Genomic DNA, 27599 nt, shown 5'->3' on the forward strand with positions numbered 1-27599 from the left:
TTTTGTTATTTTAACTATTTCATTCAAGGATAAATTGTCCTAAAATTATTATTCAATCCAGAGATAAAGATAACTTATCTCAATACTAATTATTAATTTTGATATAAATTATATCAAACTTTATGACCAAATAAAAAATTAAAGGGTACTAAAAATTTATTCCAAAATTATTTATTTTTATTCATTACACCAAAATGTATCCTTAGAGTTCCTTAGCATTAACCCGTTTGCCATAAAAGGATTTTCAGTTGAAATGATCACAATAAAAGCTTTCAAATTAAAAGTAAGGTGCAAGGGTTAAAAGACAATATTAAAAGTGGGACCAAAATAGAATTGTGAAATGATATTAAAGGCACATAGAGCTATTACCCCCACAACATTTATTGTGAACACATGCCCATATTTTGTCATGTCTTCTTCCTTCTTCTTTTTTTCCTATATGGTGTTCGGTACTTACATTGAAATTTGACTAAATTTAGATTTGTGCCGAAAAGTCCCATATTGAAAGGTAAGCGCTCCCTAACAAAGGTAATTCTATACTCAGGAGGACTCGCGCGAATCTGAGACCTTTAGTTAAAAACGAATGAGTACTTACTACTCTAACACAACCCTCAATCATTTCTTTTTTTATTTGCAAGCACTACTCTATCAGGTCTATGCTCTCACATTTCTCTAACTTTTGCCATGTTTAATTTAGAGGACTCTTATGTTCATTAAGTTAATATTTATTTTATTTTTTATATAAAAGGATAGCTATTTTAACAACACACATAAAAAATACAAAAATAATTTCACAATGCAAGTAGAGATTGGCTGATGAAGATGTAGTAGTTCCAACAACTGAACAACCTAGAAAGAATTTCACTCATATGTAAACTTTCCTCTAATAACTTAATATTGATATAATTCGGTAAATAAGAATATGCTCATATTTAACATGTTAAGATTTTAGATTATGCTCTCACACATTTTAATATGATATATCATAGTAAGTAGATTTCTCAACTTCAAACCTCTCACGTTTTTTTTTTAAAAAAAAAAAAATTAAAATTGGGTCTAGCCCATTTATTGAGAAAAAGAGTAACCATAACAATATACATGGCTCTCACTGTTAGTTATCATTAAAAAATATAAAAAATTATAGTCTTTTAAGTTCTGTTAGAAAAAAAATCAAATAAAGCTCATATTGATACCAAGTACCATCTCCTTTTGCATGTAAGAATTTATGGTCAAAACTGTTTGAATATTTTATATCATTAACAAAAGTCATAAATTCATTTTTAATAAACTACTATTACGTAATTAAATTGAAACTTACAATGTACTAATTAGTTATCGTGCTTACTAAAAATAATTAATATAAAATCGTCCTTATTCAATAAATATAGAGAGAGTATAATTAATATAATGAAAAAGAGAATAATATATAACATTAAGATCGAAGAGTAATAAATAAAGATAATTTTTTAAGAATTCATCACCAACTTAATTATTTACTTAAGATAAGTCATGAAAAATCTAGAATATTTCGGAGTTATAGAGAATTAAAGGAAGATCTCTAGAATGAGTATTCTAGAGAGAATAGTCTAGAAATGTTCTAGATAGGGTAGTTCTAGAATTAAATAGTTGAAGGGATATTCTAGAATAGAGTAGAAAATATGCTTAGCTAGATTGCTCCATCACCTCCTATAAATAGAGGTGGTCCATTTGAGTTGTATACAACCAAGCAAGTAACTAAGGGGTCGTTTGGTTTGAATACAAGTTATGATGTGATTAGTTATGATGAGATAAGTTATGGTGGGATAAGTTAGGATGGGATAAGTTATGCTGGAATCATTTCTTATTGACCGTTTGGTTGGTTGCTTTCAATACAATATGCATTACATAAATTCTAAGAATAAGTTATTTGTTTACGAGAATACCCTTCAATTTATTTAGTTTTATATATATATATATATATATATATATATATATATATATATATATATATATATATATATATTTTCTTTTCAAGCAGTAGTTATTTATTCTTAAAAATAAAACTTTAGTCTTATTTAACTTAAATATTTTTGTGTGCATTTTCATAATTGTACCAAATGTATTTAAGAATAAAATTTTCATCTAAATTTGTTAAAGTACAAAATGATTTATTATTTATGTTACTTCATTTAAACACGTATCATTCTTAAATTGTAAAATATTAAAGTTATCTTTATTTTTAAATCAACTTTCATGTTACTATTTCCTTTAAAATTTATGTGAACTAACAATAGAATTCTTCTCGAAATTAGCGTACATGAGATGAAAAGAAGATAAAAAAAATAAAAAAAATACACAAAAGATCTAGCTAAAAAGAATACCAATATAAACTAATTTCAGAGAAAATTGTACGGGAAGCTTGTATTCAGTATCGTAGCATTTCGTTTTATCTCTCATTTTAATTGATATATAAAATATAAATTTTCAAGCGGCTAAAAGAATATACAATTAAAAATATGTAATTCGATAGTAAGAAAATTAAATTAAAATATAAATAAACATAAGAATTAGTCAAATAAATTCAAAAATAAAATTATATTTATATAGTGTAATTTTTTTTTAAAATATGAAGAATTATTATAATAAAAATAAGGAGTAGTGAAGGTCATAACTATTATTATACATGATATTTAAAATAATATATGATTTTACATGGATATAAAAAATGAGGTATAAAAAGAGTTTAAAGGGACACTTTTGTCATTTTATCTATCTTATACCGGGATAAGTTATCCCGGTATTACTATTCCACCCAAAGATAGGGATAACTTATCCCAGGACTAATTATTAATCCTAAGATAAGTTATCCCATGTTGTGACACCAAACAAAGGATTAAAGGGTGCTCAAAATTTATCCTGAGATTAACTCCCTTTATCCATCACACCAAACGACCCCTAAATAAGTAATAAGCAAGAGAGCAAACAAGTGTGAGTGCTCAAGTAAGGAGTGTTGCTGAAGCAAGCAACAAGTGTGATCAAGATTGTAAGATCGAAGCGGGTCCGTACTTTGATATAATAAAATTCAAGTTGTGAGAAATCGATAGTGCCCGTCATCTCAAATAGTTATATTCAACATAATTTAGCTAAATTATCCTTTTAATTAATATTTTTCTTAAGTGCATGAAAAAAAGATATGGCAAATAAAATGGACGGACAGAATAAGAGCTAAAGGATCCTAATAAATTTATTCCTCGTAATAAATCTATAGTGATTATGAGTTCCTAATACTTAAATAGGTTATTGATATTGACTAAATTAAAGTTGGCATTTGATGTCAATACTTAATTGATGAGTATCTTAAAATCAAATCATTGCACGTATAAAAATAATGCAAAAAATAAACCTCTAACGGTTTATTCTCTTAATTCAAGTTGTCAACAAAAACTTTAATTTTTAAGCCAGGTTTATTCCCTTTGTCTCGAATAATTAAATTTGAAATCTCTGTCCTTGGCTATTAATTAACACTATATTCAAATGACAATTTTGAAAAAAATAAAAACATGAGCAAAAAGGGTTAAGTAATAATGAAAGATTATTTTTCAAGTATATCTTATAAATTAAATGAATCTAGAGCAAACAACTTATAAATCCCTAAATTTAATAATAGGTCAATTACGTCCTAGATGTTGTTAGTATTAAAATAAATGTTATTTTAGTTTATTTCACGTCTATAAAAAAATAATAAATATAATATATAATTTATAAAGTTACCTTTTTATTAGATATGTCTTAAGAATTAAATACGAGTATTAAAAAGATTGTTGTAAACAATTTTCAAAATCTAAAGCTAACACTTTCTTTTCTTTTTTTGCGAGTGAACGGTGTTTCACATATGGTGTTCACGTGCTCCATAATTTACCTACTAAATTCGTCATTGAACATAGCTTGCAAATGAGGCAGCTATCTTGCTAGTAAATTTGAATGATCCTTGTCAACGAGGGTTGTGGTGGAGTAGTAAGTACTCTTTCCAATGAGAATCCAGATTTAATCAGATTCCAATATGGAGTAACGGATTATGAGGCTAGTATGACTAGAACCCATAGCCTCAAGGAATTTTCACAATATTTTAACCACTAGATTAAATATTTAATTTATTTCAAGAGGTGTTAATCCTTATATATGTATCTACTAAATCAAAATTTGACCTCTATATACAATGCAATTTTCCGATGAAGAGGTATCGCTCGACACTCCTTGGGTGTAGGTGAATACGCCCCTGCCAATATAAATACCAGATACCACGTGAGAAACAGAAGAAAAAAATACACTGGAGTGCCAAAACGAAAGGAAAAAAAGTTGACCATATCAGAAAAGCTGCATAAATATCCTTATGGATCCCTCCACTTTTTTGGCTCATTAATAAGAAAAATAGGAATTTAAAGAAAAGAAAAAAAAAACAATTTGTCAAGATTTTTAGAATTGCACAAAAGCCGCCACTCTTATACTCGTTTTATACGGGTTAATTATTTCAAAAATAGATTTTCACTTTTATCTGTTATTTTTAATACATTAAAAAAGACAATTGTTATATTTTTCATATTTTACTTGAGCATTAATTACTAATTTCTCAAATCATTCAAAAAATAATAGTACTAAATATCAATTAATAAGTGCAGTGTGATAAATAGGCATGTCAATTATTATTTTCTTAATGGGTATGTCAGGCAGTGGCGAAGCCAAAATTTTCATCTATTTATATATATATATATATACACTTAAAAAAAATATTTTAAATATAATAAATAATATAATTTTTCATCGAAAGATTTCAAATGAACTCTTGACCACAGGATAGCTCCGTCCATGATGGGAGTATTTTAGAATGAGGGGAATTACTGCTTTGAGGCAGCTTTGCTTGAGCAGTGGAGTGATCCTTTTTGCTTCATTAATTATCACCATCTACTACACCAAAAGTTAGAACAAAAACATTAATTGGATGTTTCACTACTGAAGCCCTTACTACTATATAATATCCACCAAATACATAATCATTCTTGTATATTCACATAGCAAATTAATTTCTTTTACATGATGAGTTGCTCATTGTCTTTTTTATCATATTGTATACTACTTTTAGTGCTTGCATTTTGTGATCTTCTGCTTGAAGTTGAAAGTCGAGCCTTCTTCGTGTTTGGTGATTCACTAGTAGATAATGGTAACAATAATTACTTACTTACTAGTGCCAGGGCAGATTCTCCCCCCTATGGCATTGACTACCCTACTCATCGCGCCACTGGTCGATTTTCCAATGGACTCAACATACCCGATATCATAAGTATGATGAACATTATTTTGATCGATTGATTTTTTCTTTATATTATCAAAGTATAAATTAACGTATTATGATCTGTTAGTTATTATATTCATTCTTTATGGAATTTAAGGATCCGTTTGGACATGAAAATTATTTGTTTTTTTTAAAAAAAAAAAATCATTTTATTTGAAAATGTGTGTTTGACCATGGAATTCTGATACAACTTTTAGTTGAAGTTCAAACAATTTGTTTTTCAACTTACTTTTGGTTTCTGAAGTTGTATTTAAAAACATTTAGGGATAAGGTATAAGTACCCCTAAACTATGACCAAAATCTCAGAGACACACCTTAACTAAACTAAGGTCCTATTAACCCCTGAACTCATTTTTTTGTAATTTTGTACACCTTTTGTCTTACGTGGCACACTGCGTGACTCCACGCAATTGAGGCGCGTGGTGTGTGTCATGTAAGCCAAAAAGGTGTACAAATTTACAAAAAAAAAAAAGTGAGGGGGGGGGGGGGGGTTAATAGGATCTTAGTTTAGTTAATGTGTGTCTCTGGAATTTCGGTCATAGTTTAGGGGGTACTTCTACCTTTTCCCAAACATTTAAGCATGAATATTATTTCAAATACTATTTTTTGTTCAGCGGCAAAACTAGGGAGGGCAAGGAGGCTCATTTGAACCCCTTCGATGAAAAATTACATTATTTATACACGATTAATATAATTTTTTATTGTCACTGACGATGTTTGACTCAGCATGAAGTTTTTTTTAAAAACAAAAACAAAATTGAAACTTGTGACGTTAGAGCTGCAATGACATTGATGTGGCTATAATATAAAACCATACGATATAAAGTTAAATTATTTTTAAATATATCAAATGACTCATTCTATTTCAGAGCGTACTAATTAATTTGGAAACAGTGTCACATGAAATGAAAGAAAAAAAAAGGTACAGTATTTATCACAAATATGCTAATAACGTGTTTTTTTTTTGTAAGGTGAGCAATTGGGTATGGAGCCAACATTACCATATTTGGCTCCACAACTCACAGGAGATAGGCTTCTTGTTGGAGCAAACTTTGCTTCTGCTGGAGTTGGAATCCTTAATGACACTGGCATCCAATTTGTATGTGAAATTCAACTCATTAATTTCATTAATTTTTGCCTATTTAACTCAATTAATTTGGAATAAACTATAATAGTACTTCCTCCGTCCCATTTTATGTGGCAACATTTCCTTTCTGGTCAGTCCCAAAAAGAATGTCACATTTCCTTATATGGAAAGTATTTAAATGTACAATTCCTTTTTTACCCTTATTGGTCCCACTTAATCTTAAAATAATACTCCAATACATTTATGAGAAGAGAGAAAAGTGAGTCTACTTTTTAAAGGGCAATTTGGTAAACATTTCAAAGTCTTCATTTATTTCTTAAACTCCGTGTCCGGTCAAATGTTGCCACATAAAATGGGACGGAGGGAGTAGTTTAATTTGTTGCCTATTTTTCATTCTGCTTTTCTCTTTTCTTTTTTCTAAATTGTGTTCTTTAACTTAGTTTCAGTTGGCATTTATGATCTTCAACTTTGAATGTGCACAAATAAACACTTAAACTTGTATAAAATTGAATCAATAGACACATTTGTCCTACGTGGTGTCCTACACAACAATTTTGTGTCCTATGTGACATTCTATGTGTATTATGTCACGTAGGACATGTGTCTACTTGTTTAATTTTATACAAATTTACATGTCTATTTGTGTACACCCAAAACTGAAGGACATATATAGATATTAACTGAAACCTAATTAAATAACATATTATGTGTTATGTCAAACTTAAATGATGGATTCTTAAATTATTGGATACTATGCACATAGCACTAGAAAAATTGTGAATGTCTACTATAGTACTATATATTCTATTAGTTTAGCAATAAATAAAAACACACATTTAATGTTGAGACTGTTTGTATTAGCTTAAAAGCCGGTCAAATCACCTTAAAATACTTCGTAATTTCTTTTGATGTACTTTTCAACCAAATCACACGCGCATCAATCGCTTATTATCAGTTCCAATACTTAAACCAAAACATGTAATTGTTTATTCATATATTCAATTGCAGTACTTGATGCTTAAAAGCTACTTAAATATAGTAAAGTGGCATGCTAAGGTTTATATAGTTTATATTATAATTGAATTGTATGCTATTTTTTCAGTTTAATATAATCAGAATTGCGAAACAATTGGAGTACTTTGAACAATATCAAAGGAGAGTAAGTGGTTTAATTGGAGCAGAACAAACAGAGCAGTTAGTGAACAGTGCACTTATCCTCATCACTCTTGGTGGAAATGACTTTGTTAATAACTACTATTTGGTCCCTTTCTCTGCAAGATCTCGACAATTTTCTCTACCTGATTATGTTGTTTATCTTATCTCTGAGTACAGAAAAATATTACAGGTAATCTCTCTCCATTTATATATACGAATCGAATTATTGTTAACAAAAGTTAATTAACTGAGCTACGAAGATTGATTTCGGAAGAGTAGGGACATACTTATATGATGAATGTTTGGTTGGTTGGTGCGACAGACTAACATATCATCACATGGTCATCAAGACCCCTATCTGAAAATGTGCATTTATTGGAAACAAATTATGCACCACCTACCCACACCTAGGTCCCCTACATAAGAGGAAATTTTCAACGCGGTGGAGCCAGAGTTTTTATTGAGCGGTTAAAAAAACATGTTAAATAGTGCTATCAAATAAACTGTAAACATTGAAAAATATTGCTAGCCAGATTTGAACTCACATGCCTACTAGTTTCTGAACCCCCATAGCTATTGAATCAAGCCTTCCCCTTACTTGTGGTGAGGGGGTTCAATATTAAATATATAGACATAAAATATAGATTTGATCCTATATATATAGTATAGTGGAGTATAATTTTTCGATTCAGAACAAGTAAAAGTTAAAATTTGTTTTTGGAATATGGATAAGTAAAAATAAATAGAAAGAGTGATTTAGAATAGATATCGTGGACAAGTAATATAAGACGGAGAAGTTGTTAATTGGTATGTTTTTTCACTTTTGCAGAAGTTGTATGATTTGGGAGGAAGAAGAGTATTAGTGACAGGTACTGGACCAATAGGTTGTGTGCCAGCAGAATTAGCACAGAGGAGTATAAGTGGGGAATGTTCAGTGGAATTGCAGCGTGCAGCTGCTTTATTCAACCCTCAATTGACTCAAATGTTGGCTGATCTCAATTCACAAATTGGTGCTAATGTATTTATTGCTGCTAACACATTTACTATGAACATGAATTTCGTATCTAATCCTCAAGCTTATGGTAATCAATCTCAACATACACCAATGCCCCTAATTTTTCTCCTTTCGTTCATGTTTATTTGTCCATTTTGAATTTTGCATTCCCTTCGTAAGAAGTAGCGATTGATATGAGTATTTTATTGCTATATTCATATTAATTGATATTTAATATTAGGTTTTGGAAAATGATTAGGAGAATAAGTAATTACTGCTAAGGATGAAATATGAAAAAAATAATTATTTCTTATATATGTCGTTAAATATGACAAGTAAAAGTAAAAATCTATTTTTGGAATGATAAAGAAAAGTGAACGGAGAAAATATATATCCTTAATAGAAAGTGTATAAGAACTAAGAAAAATGTAATTACCCTTGTTAAACGGAGTTAATTGACACCCTTCATTGGTCAGAAAACTATACTATGTAAGTAAGCTAGTTTCTTTTTTATATATATAGTATGTTGAATTTCTTTGACACGATATATGTATTTCATTTCTTTGTCACTCTATATATACTTCTTTATATTTTGACTTCCGTCTATTGACTCAAAGTTTAGCGTACTGATAAAATCAATAAGTGTGAATTCGATTTTCATGATTTGATTTGAGCAGGATTTGTGACATCAAAGATAGCATGTTGTGGACAAGGACCCTACAATGGAATAGGGCTATGTACACCATTATCAAACTTGTGTCCAAATAGGGACATATATGCATTTTGGGATCCATTTCATCCATCTGAAAGGGCAAATAGGATCATTGTTCAGCAGATATTGACTGGTTCTTCTGAGTATATGAACCCAATGAACCTCAGCACCATTATGGCTTTGGACTCTAGGACCTAATTAATTAATTAATTCTCCTCTATGTTTCAACAATTTATCATTTATTTGTGTCTTGTTTCATTTTGAGTGTGGTATCTTAAACTATATATTATTATTATTATTATTGGGTCGTCACCTTTTTTTGTTATATTTTGTAATATCATAAAACTAGAGGAGTGGTGTTGGTACGTAATATATATGTATGTGCGGAATGGTTCTTGATTTACCTTCATAAGGTCATTGTAATGTTAATGGAGTTCAGTTTTATCATTTCGTGTTACAAGTTTTCTATATTAAAGTGTTACATATATGTAATATATAGGTATGCGTCTTTTATAAGAGATTTTCATTTTTATACGTACGAGATTTAAAAAGATTATTTTCTTTTATTCAAATTATAACAGGACAAGAAATTTCATTTCATCGTGTAAGCATGTGTTGAAATGAAATGAAAGTTGCCGTTTCCTTATCAATAATTTCACAAATTTTAGATGCTCTAATTTTTATATTTATCATTCTTTACCTTAATTTTAAATCTATATATTTCATTTTCCGAAGAAATAAATTTCTTGAAATTTTTCATCTCGAATTGTATCCCCCACCACCACACTCAGACTTACAAAAAGTTGGTTAAATTATTGGAGAATCAAATCAAACATGAAACGTTAAAAGACCTTAAACATAACTTTACTACAAATCATACATTCAAGTATAGTTTTCCAACTTTTTATCTTACAGCATTCTTCACTTTGGCAAACCATAAAAGATGAAATATGTATTGGTTGGACTTTTGAATCGCCGGAAAAGTCTGGCGTGTCACCAAAGTAGTCCGGAAAAGTCTGGCTTGTCACCAAAGAAGTCTAGTCTAGTCGAGTCGACTGGGTTGGAGTCACAATGGCAATCTAAGAGTGCAACTGTGTAAATTTGAAAAGGAAACTCTAAAATTACCTTTTAACTTTTAAACCCCTAAATTGCTTGCTCTTTTTTTTTAAAAATAAAAAATAAAAAAATACAAAAGGCGACGGCCTTTCTCGCCATGGGTCACCTTTTGAAAATACCTCACCACAAAGCTAATAGGCGATGAAGGGTCGCCTCACCTCACCTAATCGCCTTTCAGGGGCTACATAAATAGTGTTTGGGCAATAATGGGGATTTTTAACTGCATAATGAATACAAATGAAAGGTTGGGACAGAAATCAGGGAATTTAGGCAATGTGCTGAAGAATGTGAGCTTCAAAGACCTCAAATTATGAGGGTCCTTTCATTTGGATTTTGGAATAATAAGCAAAAGGGGGGAGAAAGAGTATCGTCTTGATTAACATGGATTGGATTACACAACTGCCAGCATCTGAAGTCTGCTTTATGAATGAAGGGATCTATGATCATTGCCCTGCAATCATAAGCTTTATGGAATTGTATATGAATTTTGTTTTGTTTGTTTAAACAAAACTTAAAGGCCTCATTGAAAGTAAAACATGCAAACTGACAAATGAAGAAAAAGAAAAGCAACCCCCACAACTCTTATTGTCATCCCTACATTCAAGATAGTTTAATATTACATAACCTGCATCTACATTCAAAATATACAACATGAGCCCCAAATATGGGGGGTTAACAAAGAGAAAATGTTAAAACTTTTCTCTTACTTATGGAGATCTACGAAGCTCACTAGTCCTCGAATTAACTGCTAAACAGAAGGCTCTTGTTAAATCAGATAACTTTCACTGGACATTACGTTATTCAATGGGGCAAAACTCCACAACAAGATGGCTCTAAAAAGAAAGCTGCTTCGTCACATTCTCATTCCTCCGCCAGATATGCATCAAAGAGCATACTAGGTCACACATGTGAGAGGAACACATCAAAACAACAAGAGTACCTGACACACTTCAAGACCCAAAGCTTGCACTGTTGCTCAAAGGGCTAAAATGATTGTCCCATGTTTTGGCATTCGCGACATCTCTGACAACACCCAATTCATTCACAGGAGTTGGTCAAGTTGCAGGTTTGCTCCTCCCATTTGGCATCGTAGTATTCCCACTGGAATCCCGCTTTGCTTTGAAAACACCCCAGAGATAGTACTTACCCTGAAATCCTGCCAATTGATTTTCTAAGCAGATTAACAACGAGCCTCAGATAACGCAAAACCTAGAAGACATGGTGATATTTAATCTGAACACCCTTAAATTCAAGTTTATAGTGTGGCATTCAAGTTGGCAGGCTTATGACGGTAAGAGTTCAGATTTTATTTTATTATATTATACTACAAGTGGGTCCAAACTTCCTGGTGACTATATTTTTAGGAGAAATAACTTCTGTCAAATTTAAGAGAGTTCTCAAAAAGCATTAACCCATTGGCAATATGACAAGTTATAAACCTTCATCTTTTATAAGTATGAAAGATAGATGCTGGTTTAATTTGTTCACTTTGCTGAAAGGATATGATAAGAAGCAACTGTCTAAGAAACTGGACTTGATCCAATATGCGCATAGCTAACTCTGCCCTGTGCTTTGGCTTGAAAAAATGAACCATTTGAAGTCTCCCTTTTCAAAGCCACAGGAAGGCACTGTCTCTCTGCCTTAACATTTTTTTGGTAATCTGACCACCAATCCTCGACTTCTAATTACCGTATCTCCTTTCAATCAACGACAAAAATTCTCCAATTTCTTTCAGTTTTTCCCATGAAGTTAACTTCGTCATCAGTTTGAACTTTTAATAGCATAAAAGTGGACCTGAAGCGCTTTGTTAGAATAGAAATAAGTATTTCCTACTTAAAATAGGAATAGGAATAGGAATCCTAGTTGGAAAAGGATTCTAATGTAATGTCTATAAATAGGATCTCAATGTAACAATTTAGATACACAATTCAATAATATTTTTCCCATATATTTCTCAGATGGCATTAAAGTATTGGTGAGAAACTTCAAGTCACCGTGTCAAATTCCGGTGACAACGGTTGGGACTGATTTGTGTCATCTTTCGTTCTGAAGGTGTTGTGCGAAAGACAACATCATCACGACGCTCGGGAAGCTCAGGCGACCGAACCCCAATTAGATCCACCGAAAAACAGCCCCTCACGCGCCTCCACGCACCGTTCGAAGGTGGAAGTTTTCCGGCGAGATCTGGTCACGCGCTGGCGCGTGAGTGCTGCTCCGGTCATCTGTTTTCGAGCAGTTTTCTTCTGTTGGGGTCATCCAGTATTTCCGACCAGAACCCATTTAGTTTTCTCCAGATCCGATCACCGGAATTAGGGTTCCGGTGATTTTCAGGCAGTTTCCGGCGAAATCAGACCACTGTAGGGCAGTTTCCGGCAAGTTCCCGGCAAAATCAGAATTTTCAGGCCACTGTGGGCAAATTCCGGCAGCTTCCAATATTTTCAGACCACTGTAGTAGTTTCCGGCAGTTTCCAGCCTACATAGCAGCTTATGGAGAATCGACGAGGGGGAGAACGTTTTGGAAAACCTCAATCCAAGTGTAATCATTGTCATAAACCTGGACACACTCGTGACATATGTTATATTTTGCATGGTTCACCACCCAGTTATGATCTTATTGTTCTAAAGTAATATAATGAGCTCCTTCGAAATCGCGCAAGTTAACAATGTTTTGGAAAACCTCGATCCAAGTGTAATCATTGTCATAAACCTGGACACACTCGTGACATATGCTATATTTTGCATGGTCCACCACCCCGTTATGATCCTATTGTTCTAAAGGAATATAAAGAGTTCCTTCGGCATCGTGCAAATAAACAAACGTCTCCACAAGTAGTTTCGGTTGCACAACCTGATTCTTTTACTTGTGTGTCACAGTCTAGCACTCTTGGATCATGGGTCATAGACTCAGGGGCTTCTGGTCATATCTCTCGTAATAAATCACTTTTGTCTGATATTGTTTATTCACAATCTCTTCCAGCTATTACTTTAGCCAATGGGATCCAAACAAAACCAAAAGGGGTTTGAAACGCCAAACCCGTATCTTCTGTCACCCTAGACTCTGTTCTTTATGTCCCTGGTACTCTTTTTAATCTAGCATTTGTTAGTCGTTTGACGAAAGCCCTACATTGTAGCATAACCTTTTTTGATGATTTTTTTCTCATGCAGGACCGCAGTACGGGACAGATGATTGGAACAGGACATGAATCACAAGGCCTTTACTATCTTACCTCTTCAAATTCCTTTACATCATGCTCGGTTACAGATTCTCCAAATCTAATTCACAAACGTTTGGGACATCCAAGTCTATCCAAACTGCAAAAGATGGTGCTTAGTTTGTCTAGTTTATCCACATTAGATTGTGAGTCGTGTCAACTTGGGAAACACACTCGTGCTACATTTTCACGTAGTACTGAGGGTCGTTCAGAGTCTATTTTTTCATTAATTCATTTTGATATTTGGGGTCCTAGTAGAGTCAGTTCCACCTTAGGATTTCGTTATTTTGTTAGTTTCATTGATGATTATTCGAGATGCACTTGGGTTTTCTTAATGAAAGATCGTTCTGAGTTATTTTCTATATTCAAAAGTTTCTTTGCTAAAATACAAAATCAGTTTGGTGTTTCTATTCGTACTTTTCGTAGTGATAATGCCTTAGAATACTTATCATCCCAGTTTCAGGAGTTTATGTCTCACCAAGGAATTATTCACCAAACATCTTGTCCATACTCCTCAACAAAATGGTGTAGCAGAAAGAAAGAATAGGCATCTCATTGAGACTGCTCGCACTCTCCTAATTGAATCCCATGTTCCGCTGCGTTTTTGGGGAGATGCAGTCATTTCATCTTGTTACTTAATTAATAGAATGCCCTCTTCTTCTATTCAGAATCAGGTTCCACATTCCATACTGTTTCCTCAGTCACATCTCTATCCTATCCCCCCTCGTGCTTTGTTCATAATTTAGCCTAGGGAAAGATAAATTAGCTCCTCGTGCCCTCAAATGTGTCTTTATTGGTTACTCTCGAGTTCAAAAAGGGTATGATCTTCATCGATACCTTATGTCCGCTGATGTTACATTTTTTTAGTCTTAGCCTTACTATACATCTTCTGATCATCCTGATGTATCTATGGTCTTACCCATACCTCAGGTTTTACATGTGCCAACCTTTGAGGAATCTACGGTTACTTCTACATCTCCAGTTGTAGTGCCACCATTACTAACTTATCATCGCCGTCCACGTCCAACCCTAGTCCCAGATGATTCATGTCATGCACCAGACCCTGCTCCTACTGCGGACTTGCCTCCTCCTAGCCAACCGCTTGCACTTAAAAAAGGTATACGATCCACTCGAAATACTAACCCACATTATACCTTCTTAAGTTATCATCGTCTATCATCACCCCATTATGCCTTTGTATCATCTTTGTCCTCTATTTCCATTCCTAAGACTACAGGTGAAGCACTTTCTCATTCTGGATGGAGGCAGGCTATGGTTGATGAGATGTCTGTTTTGCATAAGAGTGGTACTTAGGAGCTTGTTTCCCTTCCTGCAGGTAAATCTATTGTTGGTTGTCGTTGGGTTTATGCAGTCAAAATTGGTCCAAACGGTCAGGTTGATCGACTTAAGGCTCGCCTTGTTGCCAAAGGGTATATATACTCAGATATTTGGGCTAGATTCTAATGACACTTTCGCTCCTGTGGCTAAAATAGCATGTGTCCGCCTTTTTCTATCTATGGTTGTCGTTCGTCATTGGCCTCTTCATCAGTTGGACATTAAGAATGCTTTTCTGCATGGTGATCTTGAGGAAGAAGTCTATATGGAGCAACCACCTGGTTTTGTTGCTCAGGGGGAGTCTAGTAGCCTAGTATGTCGATTGCGTAGGTCACTTTATGGTCTGAAACAGTCTCCTCGAGCTTGGTTTGGGAAGTTTAGCACAGTAATTCAGCAGTTTGGCATGACTCGTAGTGAAGTTGATCACTCTGTGTTTTATCGGCACTCTGCACCAAGTATATGTATCTATTTGGTTGTTTACGTTGATGATATTGTTATCACCGGTAATGATCAAGATGGTATCACCGATTTGAAGCAACATCTCTTTAAGCACTTCCAGACTAAAGACCTTGGCAGATTGAAGTATTTTCTAGGTATTGAGGTTGCTCAGTCTAGATCGTGTATTGTTATTTCTCAACGCAAGTATGCCTTAGACATTCTTGAGGAGACAGGAATGATATGATGTAGACCTATTGACACTCCTATGGATCCCAATCTTAAACTCCTTCCAGGACAGGGGGAGCCACTTAGTAATCCTGAAAGGTATAGATGGCTTGTTGGAAAGTTGAATTATCTCCCAGTGACCAGACCTGACATTTTTTTTCCTTTGAGTATTGTAAGTCAGTTTATGACTTCCCCTTGTGATAGTCATTGGGAAGCAGTTATTCGTATTCTGCGATATATAAAGTCAGCTCCCGGTAAAGTACTACTCTTTGAGGATCAAGGCCATGAGCATATCATTGGATATACAGACGTTGATTGGGCAGGATCACCCTCTGACTGACGTTCGACATCCGGATATTGTGCTTTAGTAGGAGGTAATTTGGTGTCGTGGAAGAGTAAGAAACAGAATGTGGTTTGCTCGATCTAGTGCGGAATCAGAATATCGAGTAATGGCGACAACAACTTGTGAGCTAGTTTGGATCAAACAGTTGCTGGGAGAACTAAAATTTGGCAAAATTGATCAGATGGAACTTGTGTGTGATAATCAAGCGGCTCTTCATATCGCATCAAATCCAGTGTTTCATGAAAGGACTAAGCACATTGAGATTGACTGTCACTTTGTCAGATAAAAGATACTCTCAAGAGATATTGTTACGAAATTCGTGAAGTCAAATGATCAACTTGCAGATATCTTCACCAAGTCCCTCACAGGTCCTTGTATTAATTACATTTGTAACAAGCTAGGTACATATGATTTGTATGGACCAGCTTGAGGGGGAGTGTTAGAATAGAAATAAGTATTTCCTACTTAAAATAGGAATAGGAATCCTAGTTGGAAAAGGATTCTAATGTAGTGTCTATAAATAGGGTCTCAATGTAACAATTTAGATACACAATTCAATAATATTTTTCCCATATATATTTCTCACACGCTTTTTTAGCAACACAATATACACAAAATAATGAGAAGCACGAGAACATGGTCTCCTGTTTAGCAAGCATATCATCTTCAGGGTAAACCAAAATAGGAAGGACATGTAGACAGTGAAACAAAGGATCAAATAACAACTCACTCCAGTATAGCAAGGGAAGTTCTGTAGAAGTGAAAACCAAAAGCTCAGCATTAGTTACGGTTGCTCGTAGAGCAAGTTCTTCGCCGATCATCTGCTCCACCAACTGATCGAACTCTTTTTCACATCTAAAGCAAGAAAAACAGAAGGATAATAAACCAAATTTTGATAAAAGAACCTGGTCAATGGTGAAAATAGAAAAGTAATTACCTTGTGTCTGATGGGAAAAAATACAATGCGATGTTGTCATCAGTGGGCTCTGATATGGTGAAACTCTTAGGCCATACATCAGACTTTGGAAGCATTTCCAGTTGAAGCAAAGCTGGAAACAAGCTTGCTTCTTCATAAACCTTTTGACATGCTTTAACCGATAGGTGAGCTAAAAGTCCATCAAATGTCTCATACTCTTTGTTCAGTATGTTAAAGCTACCCCTGTCAGATCACCATAGAGGATAAATTTGCATTAGCACCACAATAAATCCATCAGTTAGATTATATCCTGAGCTAAAATTCATGAAATATCTTCTGACCTCCAAATGAAATCGACAAGAGGCAACGCTCGTTCCTGGCCAGCATGTTTGGGTTCATTTGGCTGTTCACCTTTTGAAAATTGAGAAGGCTCTTCATTGAAAACAGTTCCAGATTGAGGTGTTAATCTTATATCTTTTCCAGGCACCGATTCCTTTTCTTGATGATTGACAGACGATGATATACTCCTTGTCTTTTCAATCATGCTAGAAGAATTACCCTGTGTGCTAGGCTGAACATCTCCCTCACAAGGTTTCTTCAAATGGCAAGCTTGAAAATTTTCTCTCGCTAGCTTGTCCAGTGTGGCAGTAACTTCTTCCTTTGATCGCTTAGCTGGCAATGGAGAAACATTAGCTGATTGAGTTCGTTCATTGCATGCAATGCTCGTCTGTGACTCATGGGATTGCTCAGAAGAGCTATGTACTAGTCTTGGCTCATATTTCTCATCTCTCAATGAGGTAGGACTAGATTTTTTCTTGCTCATCTTCATGCCTGAAGTATCACCCGCTATCTGGCGATGCTCTACCATTTCAATCCCAGAAGGTGGCTGCTGAAGTTGTTGAAGCCTACCTTCACACCTCTTTAATGTTGTCTCAGGAACATCAATATTTACTTCAGAACTCACTTTACAATGTCTTGAACTAGTGCAATCCTTATTTTCTACTGTGATGGCATCAGATTTCTTGATGTTTAGTTCGTCTAGCTCTTTCACTTCACAGTCATCGCAGACCCAATAAACAAACTCATCAAATGTCACATTTTCAAGGCAGTAGCTGAAAAAATAAGCAAAGATCAACAAACCATATAAAGAAACACAAAAGGATTACCTGTAATCCATCTTGGTTTTCAATTGCTCTTAACTGTTTATCTAGTTATCATTGATTAAATTTATTAAGTAATCGACTAGAATTTCGGAAGGCTCACAATCCACCTCCCCTCTTGTGCTTTCAGAAGATATTTGATTTAAGACAACCATCCATAAAGTTAAGCAACCAAAGATTGAGAGAAACAGGGGCAGATCTTTACAAACCAACATATTGAAGAATGTCCAATGCAAGGAGAAAAGGTAAATTAGTATGAACTAACAACTTTTAAGTTATATCCGAGTTGATAAAATACCAAAAGTTGCTACTTTGCTCAAATTCAAAAAAAATAAAAAGAAAAAAAAAACAGTACAGGTACTGGTTAGTCCACAACTTCCATTACATAACTGAAGTTCAAATGGAAAAAGGTTTCCAATGATTTATTAGCATAATTCCATCATAGGTTCATATAAACATTCCAGCTAGTTATAAAGACCATTGACACTCCATTCTGTAAAAACAAATAGAAACACATACACACACAATAAAAAGTAATGACCCAAACGAAAAGGGCCACTGGTCCATTGACTATTCCCAAACAAAAAAAGGGTTGTTAGCATGTTTATTGCTATAAGGGAAACTTAAAAGAGAACGAAAACATCAACAGCTATGCTAATGGAATTCACTCAACAGAACAAATCAACAAATTGCCCGCATTGAAACAAAAGCTGGAAAAATTGCCATATAAGAGGGAATATAGGGACCCTTGTTGAGGAAACAATCTTTGGCAATACTAATCATATCATACTATACTAAAAACGGGAAGGTGCTAAGTCAAATTGAAAGATAAAATGTTCATAAAAAATTGAACGACTATTTTACCCATCACTTAAATAATAGTTTTGTACTAACAAGTAAACTAACTTTCAAGAAAGTAATAAATTTGTATTCCCATAGTAAATGAGCAGAGAGGCATGTGGAGTTCCGGTGCAATCACTTGGCGGAGCCTATTCAAATTCTTGGTGTTGTTTTCATCTTCCTGTACACTATTGGAAATAATTCCTCACCTTTAAAATGCAAATCCAATGTTGTTCTTTCAGCTTTCAGTAATTATCATAGATTAATCTTTTTTTCACCCTTTCTTCCACTTCATCTAAGTGGGCAACTAAGTCAATTAAACAATTTCCCCCCATCAGATCATTTAAAAATATACTGTTCCTTTTATTTGGAAAATATACTCACCATTTGCAGCACACAACCAATCTACATATGTCAAAATTCCAGTAAGTTTTTTTCTTTTCCAGTTAGTTTTTGAGTATTGTGCTATTTCTGTAGTTCTTATATATATATACAGTGGAAACTGTGTTTTATTGATTCATTTCTTTTACTTGGAGAGTCTAATCGAGTACCTTGAAAAAACTCTACCTTTTTGTCTAGAATAATCTTGTCCAATTTTGATGTTAGTTATATTACTGCTTGATTTGTTCAGAAGATGCTAATAACTTGCTATATTCATATAACTTGCAAAAGAATAGTTTACTCATGTTTCAAATATGGTTTCTGTTTGCTTATTCATCTATTTCATAGAAAATGAAAAAAAGAATGTAACAAGTACTTGCAATGCAGTTGTTGCAGAATTGTATGGAATTGATAGCAGCGACAACAAGAAATGTAAGTGGTTTTGGTGATAAAAGTTGGGGCATTGAGGTTAGAAACATTTGCCAGAAAGGGGAGCAAACAAAATTCATTTTGAGGTGTACTATGAAATTTCTTGAACTATATATTTAACAGTTTTCAAAGCTCCAGCAGTATGAAGCGAATTTGTAATCTTTCATTTTACTCTGAACGTTCACTCTTTGCACTTTTATAGCCTAGGAACTACCCTCCCTTATGTGTAGAGGTGTATCTTGTTATTTGTATTTCATGCTCGTTTTTATTTATATTTCTTCTTGAATGCTTTAACTTCTGTGTGAAGCAAAAGGCCTCAAATTAATTTTTGCCCTAAACGTGTAATTATGTCTTGTTCTTTATGATTTTGAATAATTTGTAAATGAAAGTTAACGTGCTATAAGTATGTAAAAGAGAGCTTCTCCGAATTTGAAAATAATTGATGGGAAAGAGAACTTCTCCTTTAAAAATCCTTTATATGAGTATACAAGAAGTCGAAGAATAGGCATAAGCTATTAGGAATTAAAGCATTTCTTTTCAATTTGTAAAACACAATAGAGATAACATGTTACCCCGTTGCTCTCAATTTTCATGTGATGGACTAACACCTGATTCAATCACATTGAAAAGAGAATTATATCTATTGTGTCAAAGAACCTTACTTATTGTTGTCGTTGTCAACGAAACTACTCATATATATACATATAAATAGGTAGAATTTTTGCGTAGGATTGTCTATTATATGATTTCTAAAAGTTTATACTCATTGACATAGGGTTTACGCACACGTGCCCAGAACTAGTACAAATAAAATGCAAGCTAGTGGATGGTCTAATGGGTCACCTAAATTTTATCTTTTTCCAACATTAAGAAGAGAAGATGATATTGAATTAGTTATTAGTTAAGTTAATATTATAAAGTAAATGGAAGACAAAGAGTTTATTTTGGTTGTACTTAGGCCAAGACTGGTAATAGCACTAGCTACTAAGCTAAGCCTTCTAAAAGGTGGACATAAAGAATGGAGTAGGAACAACTAAAAATAACCGGAGAGAAAGAAAGGACCAAAATTTTCACAAGTCAGTAACCTAGATTCTATTCAAGACCAAAGAATCCCGACTGAGGATGAGAAACTACAAAAAGCACGCTTGGCTATGGAATTTGAAGAGGTAACAAGAAATGAAGAAATAGCTTTGAGACAAAGATCAAGGGTTCAATAAATAAAAAATGGAGATACAACACCAAATATTTCCATAAGGTGGCCACTACTCACAAGAGGTTCAACGCAATTGATATTCTGAAGGTAGAGGGAGAAGAAATCACTGGTCCTGATGGCATCAAGAACTCCACTATGAGCTTTTATCAAGAACTCTACAAGGAACCAGAGAACTGGAGGCCAGATTTCAACATATTATCATAGAAGAGCAAGATTGGCTGGAAAGATAATTTAAAAAAAGAGGAAATATTAAGGTTGTGATTGGTCCAAAGGGCGGGTCACAGATGGATTTCTCGGTTATCAAAAGAAAAAAAAAATAAAGAGGAAATATTAAATGATATCAAATTATGTATGGTGAACAAAGAACTCCGTCTAAATGGCTTCCCACCCAATGTCCTTTTTCCAAGATTTCTGGGAGATGTTGAAGGATGATATACTTCAACCACTACAGAATTTTCATTCCCAACAGGTTTTTGAGAAGAGTTTTAATGCAACTTATGTGGCTTTGATTCCAAACAAGGTGGGAGCTATTGAGTTGAGGGATCATAACTGGAATAAGCAAAATCATTGGTTAAGTGCTGGTAGAAAGACTAAAGAAGGTGATTGACAAGTTGATCAGGACTCATCAGTGGCCTTCATAAAGGGAAGACAAATTATGGAGTGATGTGCAAACTGGATACTGAGAAGGCATATGACCATCTCAACTGGAACTTCCTACTCTGTATCCTCAAACAAATGGGATTTGGCAACAGATGGTTGAAATGGATAGAATTCTGCACCAAAACTACCAGGTTCTCAATTTTGGTTAATGGAAAACCAGCTGTTTTTTCAGCAGAGAGGGACTCAGACAGGACTCAAAAGGGAGATCTTCTGTCACCCTTGCTATTTATCATAGCCATGGAGAGTTTCAACAACATGGCAAAGATTGCCACAGAAAACAGATGGATACAAGGCTTCAGAATTGAAAACAGGGTTGATGAGATACTGGAAATACGCCACCTACTTACTATATGCGGATGACACAGTAGTTTTCTGTAATGCTAAGCCTGAGCAAATCAGTTATCTCAGGGTGATGCTAATCATTTTCTAAGCTATATCAAGATTGAAAGTAAACCGGAGGAAAAAAAATATATTTCCCATCAATGATACTTCACAAATTCAGGTGTTGGCAAACATTTTGGGTTATGGGATGGAAAAGCTACCTACTGTATATCTTGGAATGCCTTTGGGTTCAAAACACAAGGCACTTGAAATCAGGGATGGCATTATTGAGAAAACTGGAAGAAGTTGGCATTGTGGAAGTCACAGTATCTCTCTTAAAGAGGCAGAATAATTTTAATCAACTCTGTTTTGGACTATTTACTAACATATGTGATGCCACAATTTCCCATGCCGAGTAAGGTAATCAAAGCTGTGGGCAGAATGAGAAGGAACTTTCTATGGCATGGCAACAAAGAGGCCAAAGGGTTTAATCTGATAGTACAACAGAACAGGGAACAAGGAGTATGGGGGTCAAAAAATTGAGCTGCAAAACAACAGTTGACTCATGAAATGGCTTTGGAGATATAACAAGGAGGGACAAGCCCTTTGGAAGGAGGTCATTCAACAGAAGTATGGGCAGATGAGCCATGGTGCACTGATGAAGTCACAGACACTTTTGGAGTTGGAGCTTGGAGAACTATTAGGTCCTTATGGGCACCTCTAAGTAGGAATATAAGCTACCATGTGGGTAATGGAAGAATGATATTTTTCTGGAAAGACAACTGGACTAGGAAAGACTCATTGCAGGAAACTTTCCCTGATCTAGTTGCTATCTGCACAAATCCAGACATCGCAACTTGAAGAGAGTGGACAGCACAAAGCTGGAATCTAATCTTCAGAAGACTGTTGAATGATTGGGAAGTAGAAAGGATGGTTAAATTGTAAGGATGAGGGAAATTTTCTCTGGGACAACCACTGGACAAGAACAATTAGATGGAGACACAATGAAGATGGGAAGTTCTCAGTGAAAGTTTACAAGAGGAGTCTATTTGAGATGGCAGAAAGTCTCAAGGGTCCATGGAAAGCTACTTGGAAAAGCATGGCACCAACAAAGGTGAAATGTTTTGTTTGGCTAGTAGTGAAGAAAGCATGTCTCACCCATGAGGCACACCAGAAGAAGAAACTTCAGATAGCTTTCCATGGAGGTGGCCAGCATACCCTTAATGCTAAGGAATACAAGTTACCAGTTTTCAAAAATAAAATCATTCACATGAGATGATTTACGGTTATTATATGTTATTATGGTGTTATCACCAAGTGATAATTGAAGAATACATGTAAGCAATTTATATGCATATATATGATATATGTATATTGAGATACTTGTAATGAGTAGCAACATTACATATTGTTGTCCAATGGCAGAACACATTACGCCTGGAGCACCTTGTACTAGAGAAAACTAGCAAAAAATTTATTTCACACTAAGACTCGACTGTCAACAGTCTGATATTGATTCTTTGGAAGCTCCCTCACAACTTGAGCAAAACCTAATTTGATAAAATTGTGAAGTATGTGTACTGATGCTCAGTTAATGTATTATGTAACTTTTACCCCCATATTACTTTGAATTGAAATGAGTGCTGTTTTTTATATTGTATATGTATGTACATATATACTTCTCTCCAAACAAAACGGCAATGGTTGATTGTCCACACACCGCTCACATTAATTGACCCCCTCTTTCTCATCCTTCAAAATTTTGTTAGTTGTCCTGGACTGCACCAGACTTGTGATCCACTAATAGAGAGAAAGATACTTTCAGTATTGCCCGGACAATTAGACATCCACAACCCAATTGCAATAGCGGAGAGAGCATTTCACTTTTTTATTTTTTGGACTTTTCAATCATGATTTTTGACATTTTTCTAGAATTATAATTCTCAAGTCAGTCACGGTAATTGGAGAGCTGCTTTTGCGAGCCTTGTGTTGGTAGACTATTGAATATTTGATCATTAGTGACTTAGAGTTGTAGTTGTTGATGTCGGCGGATCTTTTATGTGTTGTGGTAATTGGTCAAAAGAAGGATAATTGGAATGCTCTTGGTACAGAGGAAACTCTATCAAATTTTTGCCATGAAAATGGGTAGGATATTTAGGTGAGTCAAGCCTTACTTAGTGGAGGTAATTTTTTTATTTTTTTTTTGATAAAGGTAATGTTGTATTCATCAGCATTAAGGATATGCTGGAGACCTCCAAAAAATGGTTTCCACCAAGAGAAAAAAACAAAAAGGCTAATAGATTAGTGGAGGTAATTAAATTGCAATAAAGAGATAGTACAATATTTGACATATAACAATGATATTCAGTTGTTGATATAACTTACCGGTGCACAGCAACTTCTAGGCATTTCACACAGAAAACATATGCGTTAGTGAAACCTTTGTGGCCACAATTTAAACATAGTGTGCCCTGCAGTTAATTACAATAAAACCAATTAAAGATACATAGAATCATTATGCAAGAAATATACAACTAGGCAGAGAAGCCAAGTTTCTTGTTAGAGAGGAAAGAAACCATAGATGCAAAGATTCAGACTAGAGGTATGGAGCACTGAGTAGCCACTAGTCTGGCTCATCTAAATTTTTGCTGAGTTCCAGTTGAGTAAAATGTGTTCCCAGTTGAAGTCATATATAAGCTCACCGAGCTCTTGAGCCAAACAAAGAAAAAGTAAGATCCAGCTGAATTTGTGGATAAAGTGAAAGAATGGTGGACAAGAATATAGAATAAAGACAGACCAAAATTTATTCTGTCAAAGAAGCTGCTTCTAATAAAAGGGAGATGACTGAGTGGAATAAAAGTAACTTTCGAGTTTGGATCATAGGAAAAGTGAGCAGCTAGCTGTTAGCATAAATAACTCATCTAGACAGTGAAAAGAATAACAAAATTGGACATTTCAAGAGGAGGTTGTTATAGTCAATTTACAAATGGAGTTGGAAGACATAGCCAAATATGAAGAAGTCACTTGGAGATAAAGATCAAGGATGTTATGGTTGAAACAAGGTGATACTAAAACTAGTTTCTTTCACAAGATGGCAAACGCTCATAGAATTAATGGAATAACTAAGGAGAATTCTAAGGAAATAAAAATTGAAATTTGAAGTTCTATCAGAACCTGTATGCTAATGGGGAAAACAGGAGTGCTAGGTTCAGCATGGGTGACTCCAAAAACCATTTGAAGAAATATGGAGGAGGAAGAAATATGGCTCCAAAAACCATTTGAAGAAGATGAAGTTCTGGAGATTATAAGGCATGTGTAGGTGAAAAAGCACCTAGGTCCAGATAGGTTTTCCATGAGTTTCTACAAAAGATGATGGTTAATGATTACAGAAGACATAGTGAAGGCCCTGGATCTTTTCCATTACTTAGAAGAAGATTGTAAAAGGTTTCAACCTCACTTATATTGCTCTGATTCCTAAGAAGAAAGTTGTTTTGGAACTGAGAGATCTTAGGCCCATAAGCTTGACTGGTATCTTCAAAAAGATCATTTCAAAGTTACTAGCAGAAAGATTTCAAAAGAAACAATTCATAAGTTGGTGGATGATGCACAAATGGCAATTATTAAAGGAAGGCAAATCATGGAGGTAAACTTATCGCAAATGAATGCATTGACACTAGATTGAAGCAAAACTAGCAAGCTTATGGTGCATTTAGGATTTTGTCCAATTTGCAAATATCAACAGGTGAATAACTTCACTTTATGTGCTAATAGATGGTGGCAGATGTATCGTTATAGCCTATGGGGATCCCCACAATTTTTCATGTAGACCATATGTAAAAATCTATGTTTTGAACCCATTCTTCAAATCCATAAAGATCAAATCTTGGATCTTTCCGAGTTAAAATATAAATGATTTTTTGACATATCCAGGTCCACTGTCATGCCATAACATATAGAGGAGGTTTTATTTATATAAGAAACTTAATAACAAACTGTCCTTTGCATGTAGTCAGACAGCCTACAATCCACAGATAACGTCAGAAAGAAAGTTACCTAGTTGCAAGCAAAAATGGTTTTTCAAATAAAGTTCATATATCTCATTTTCAATCAAACAAACACGGATCTAAGGATATACTGCATATTTTAGCCCAATGCTATATTATTGCTCTACCAAACAGCAGGTAAACAAATAAGTGTTTTCCATAAGTAGCCGGTAAATAAGGGAGTTGTTGCCAATAAATGCAAAATTCCAGACAACAACAAATCTTTGTTCCTTTTCAATGACTTGCAACACAGGTCAAGAAACACAAAAACATAATTCTCTGTACGTGATGGTATACAAAACTAAAACATTCAAGAAAACCCACATCAGTTGGGTGATCAGTAAATAAACACAACGCTAAAAATTAAAAAACATGTCACCAACTCATTCTTCCTCTTTAACATTTTTCACAAGGGTGTGTTTGGTATGGAGGAAAACATTTTTCGGAAAATGTTTCCCAATTTTCTTATGTTTGGTTGGTCAAAATGTTAGGAAAACAAGTTCCTTAAAAGTTAAGAAAATAACTTCCCTAATGGAAGTAGGGAAAACAAGTTGCTTAAGTAACATTTCAAGTTCATTGTCTCCTCCTCACCCACCTAATCCACCACCCCCACCCCTTGACCATCCCACCTCGCGCCACCCTCGAAATCCCACTACTCATCCCATCATGTCTCCATAAACAATATTTTGCTTGATGACATATAAATACTTTTGGGATAATATTTTCTTACTTACATACCAAACAGTAAAAAAAAAAAGAGTAAGAAATCCACTCATTTTCCAAGAAAACTTTTTCTAGGAAATCCTTTTCCATGAAAAATATTGTCGTTCATACCAAACACACCTCCCAGTTAAAAATATAAGAAGCTCATTAAGGGAAGGGACCCACTTTTTATTTTCCTGTGAGCTTTGTTTGGATTAATTTTGTTATTCCACCAAAGAAAAAAAACACAAAACGGTTTAAAAGCTATTTTGAGAAAATAAACCGACTCTATTATTTTATCCAAAGGACATCATCTTCACTAGGGAATTACTTCCTTTCCCTATCAGCCCTAGCAGTATAAAGTAGTAATAATCAAAATTGGAACCCGCTCAATTACACAGAACTGGCAAGAAATCTCTGAAAGAATAACGATTAGCTTAAAATTGAAGCAAGGAAGAAAACAGCGGAAGCACCAAGAAACTTACCATAATTTGGAGGACCCACCGGAACTGTGTGTATGTTCACCGGAAGTAATGTATGTTTGAATGTCAAAAAGATGATCAAGTTTTCCCTCCTCTTTGAGTTCCCAAATCCCTAAACCGCCCACCCCAAAAACCCACAGTAGCAAAACACAAAGGTACCATCTCTCTTTTGTTTATATTATTTAACCAGGGTCAAAAATGTCATTAAATTATGCTAAAAAAAAATTAAAAATATCATCCATTTATATTTTAGTTCAAAAATGTATTTGTCATCCATAAATATCTTTATTATTATTTGATGGGTCAAAAATGTCCTTTTTTAAAAATAAATATATTATTTATTTTCTTTTTAACACATTTGTATGCTAATGATATTCTTTTATTAGGAATTTTGTATCCTACTTCAATTTTTAAAAAAATTCTAAAGAAAAACTTATTTTATTATAATTATTTGTTATTGTAATGATGGATTTATCATGATCTTATATATGACATGTATTATCCATTAA

At 34.1% G+C, this 27599-nt stretch overlaps 2 protein-coding genes across 2 annotated transcripts; one reads left to right on the top strand and one right to left on the bottom strand.

Moving 5' to 3' along the window:
• The first annotated feature begins 4986 nt into the window (after positions 1 to 4986).
• On the top strand, positions 4987 to 9700 carry LOC125838347 (GDSL esterase/lipase At5g33370-like). The gene is made up of 5 exons (XM_049517409.1): positions 4987 to 5314; positions 6298 to 6425; positions 7516 to 7758; positions 8398 to 8650; positions 9240 to 9700. Exons 1-5 carry the CDS (start codon positions 5068 to 5070, stop codon positions 9470 to 9472), a joined length of 1104 nt encoding a protein of 367 aa, XP_049373366.1. The 5' UTR covers positions 4987 to 5067; the 3' UTR covers positions 9473 to 9700.
• Positions 9701 to 10945: 1245 nt separating this feature from the next.
• LOC125838423 (uncharacterized) lies at positions 10946 to 27166 on the bottom strand. The gene is made up of 6 exons (XM_049517483.1): positions 27094 to 27166; positions 24249 to 24334; positions 17201 to 17971; positions 16881 to 17102; positions 16674 to 16798; positions 10946 to 11546 (listed from the first exon to the last, which is right to left on the bottom strand). Exons 1-6 carry the CDS (start codon positions 27094 to 27096, stop codon positions 11446 to 11448), a joined length of 1308 nt encoding a protein of 435 aa, XP_049373440.1. The 5' UTR covers positions 27097 to 27166; the 3' UTR covers positions 10946 to 11445.
• Between the last annotated feature and the right edge of the window lie 433 nt (positions 27167 to 27599).

This window comes from Solanum verrucosum, unplaced genomic scaffold, assembly GCF_900185275.1.
Source record: "Solanum verrucosum unplaced genomic scaffold, falcon-dt-bn FXZP01000150.1, whole genome shotgun sequence".
Classification (NCBI taxonomy): Eukaryota; Viridiplantae; Streptophyta; class Magnoliopsida; order Solanales; family Solanaceae; genus Solanum; species Solanum verrucosum.

What these genes read in the sequence shown, in the direction of transcription:
- LOC125838347 (XM_049517409.1), top strand. Translation starts at nt 5,068, where the DNA reads ATGATGAGTTGCTCATTGTCTTTTTTATCATATTGTATACTACTTTTA. An exon ending in ATGACACTGGCATCCAATTT is followed by an intron (nt 6,426 to 7,515) that starts GTATGTGAAATT and finishes CTATTTTTTCAG; the next exon opens with TTTAATATAATCAGAATTGC. An exon ending in AGTACAGAAAAATATTACAG is followed by an intron (nt 7,759 to 8,397) that starts GTAATCTCTCTC and finishes TCACTTTTGCAG; the next exon opens with AAGTTGTATGATTTGGGAGG.
- LOC125838423 (XM_049517483.1), bottom strand. An exon ending in TTTTTCCCATCAGACACAAG is followed by an intron (nt 16,799 to 16,880) that starts GTAATTACTTTT and finishes TTCTTGCTTTAG; the next exon opens with ATGTGAAAAAGAGTTCGATC. An exon ending in ACTTCCCTTGCTATACTGGA is followed by an intron (nt 11,547 to 16,673) that starts GTGAGTTGTTAT and finishes ATCAATTGGCAG; the next exon opens with GATTTCAGGGTAAGTACTAT.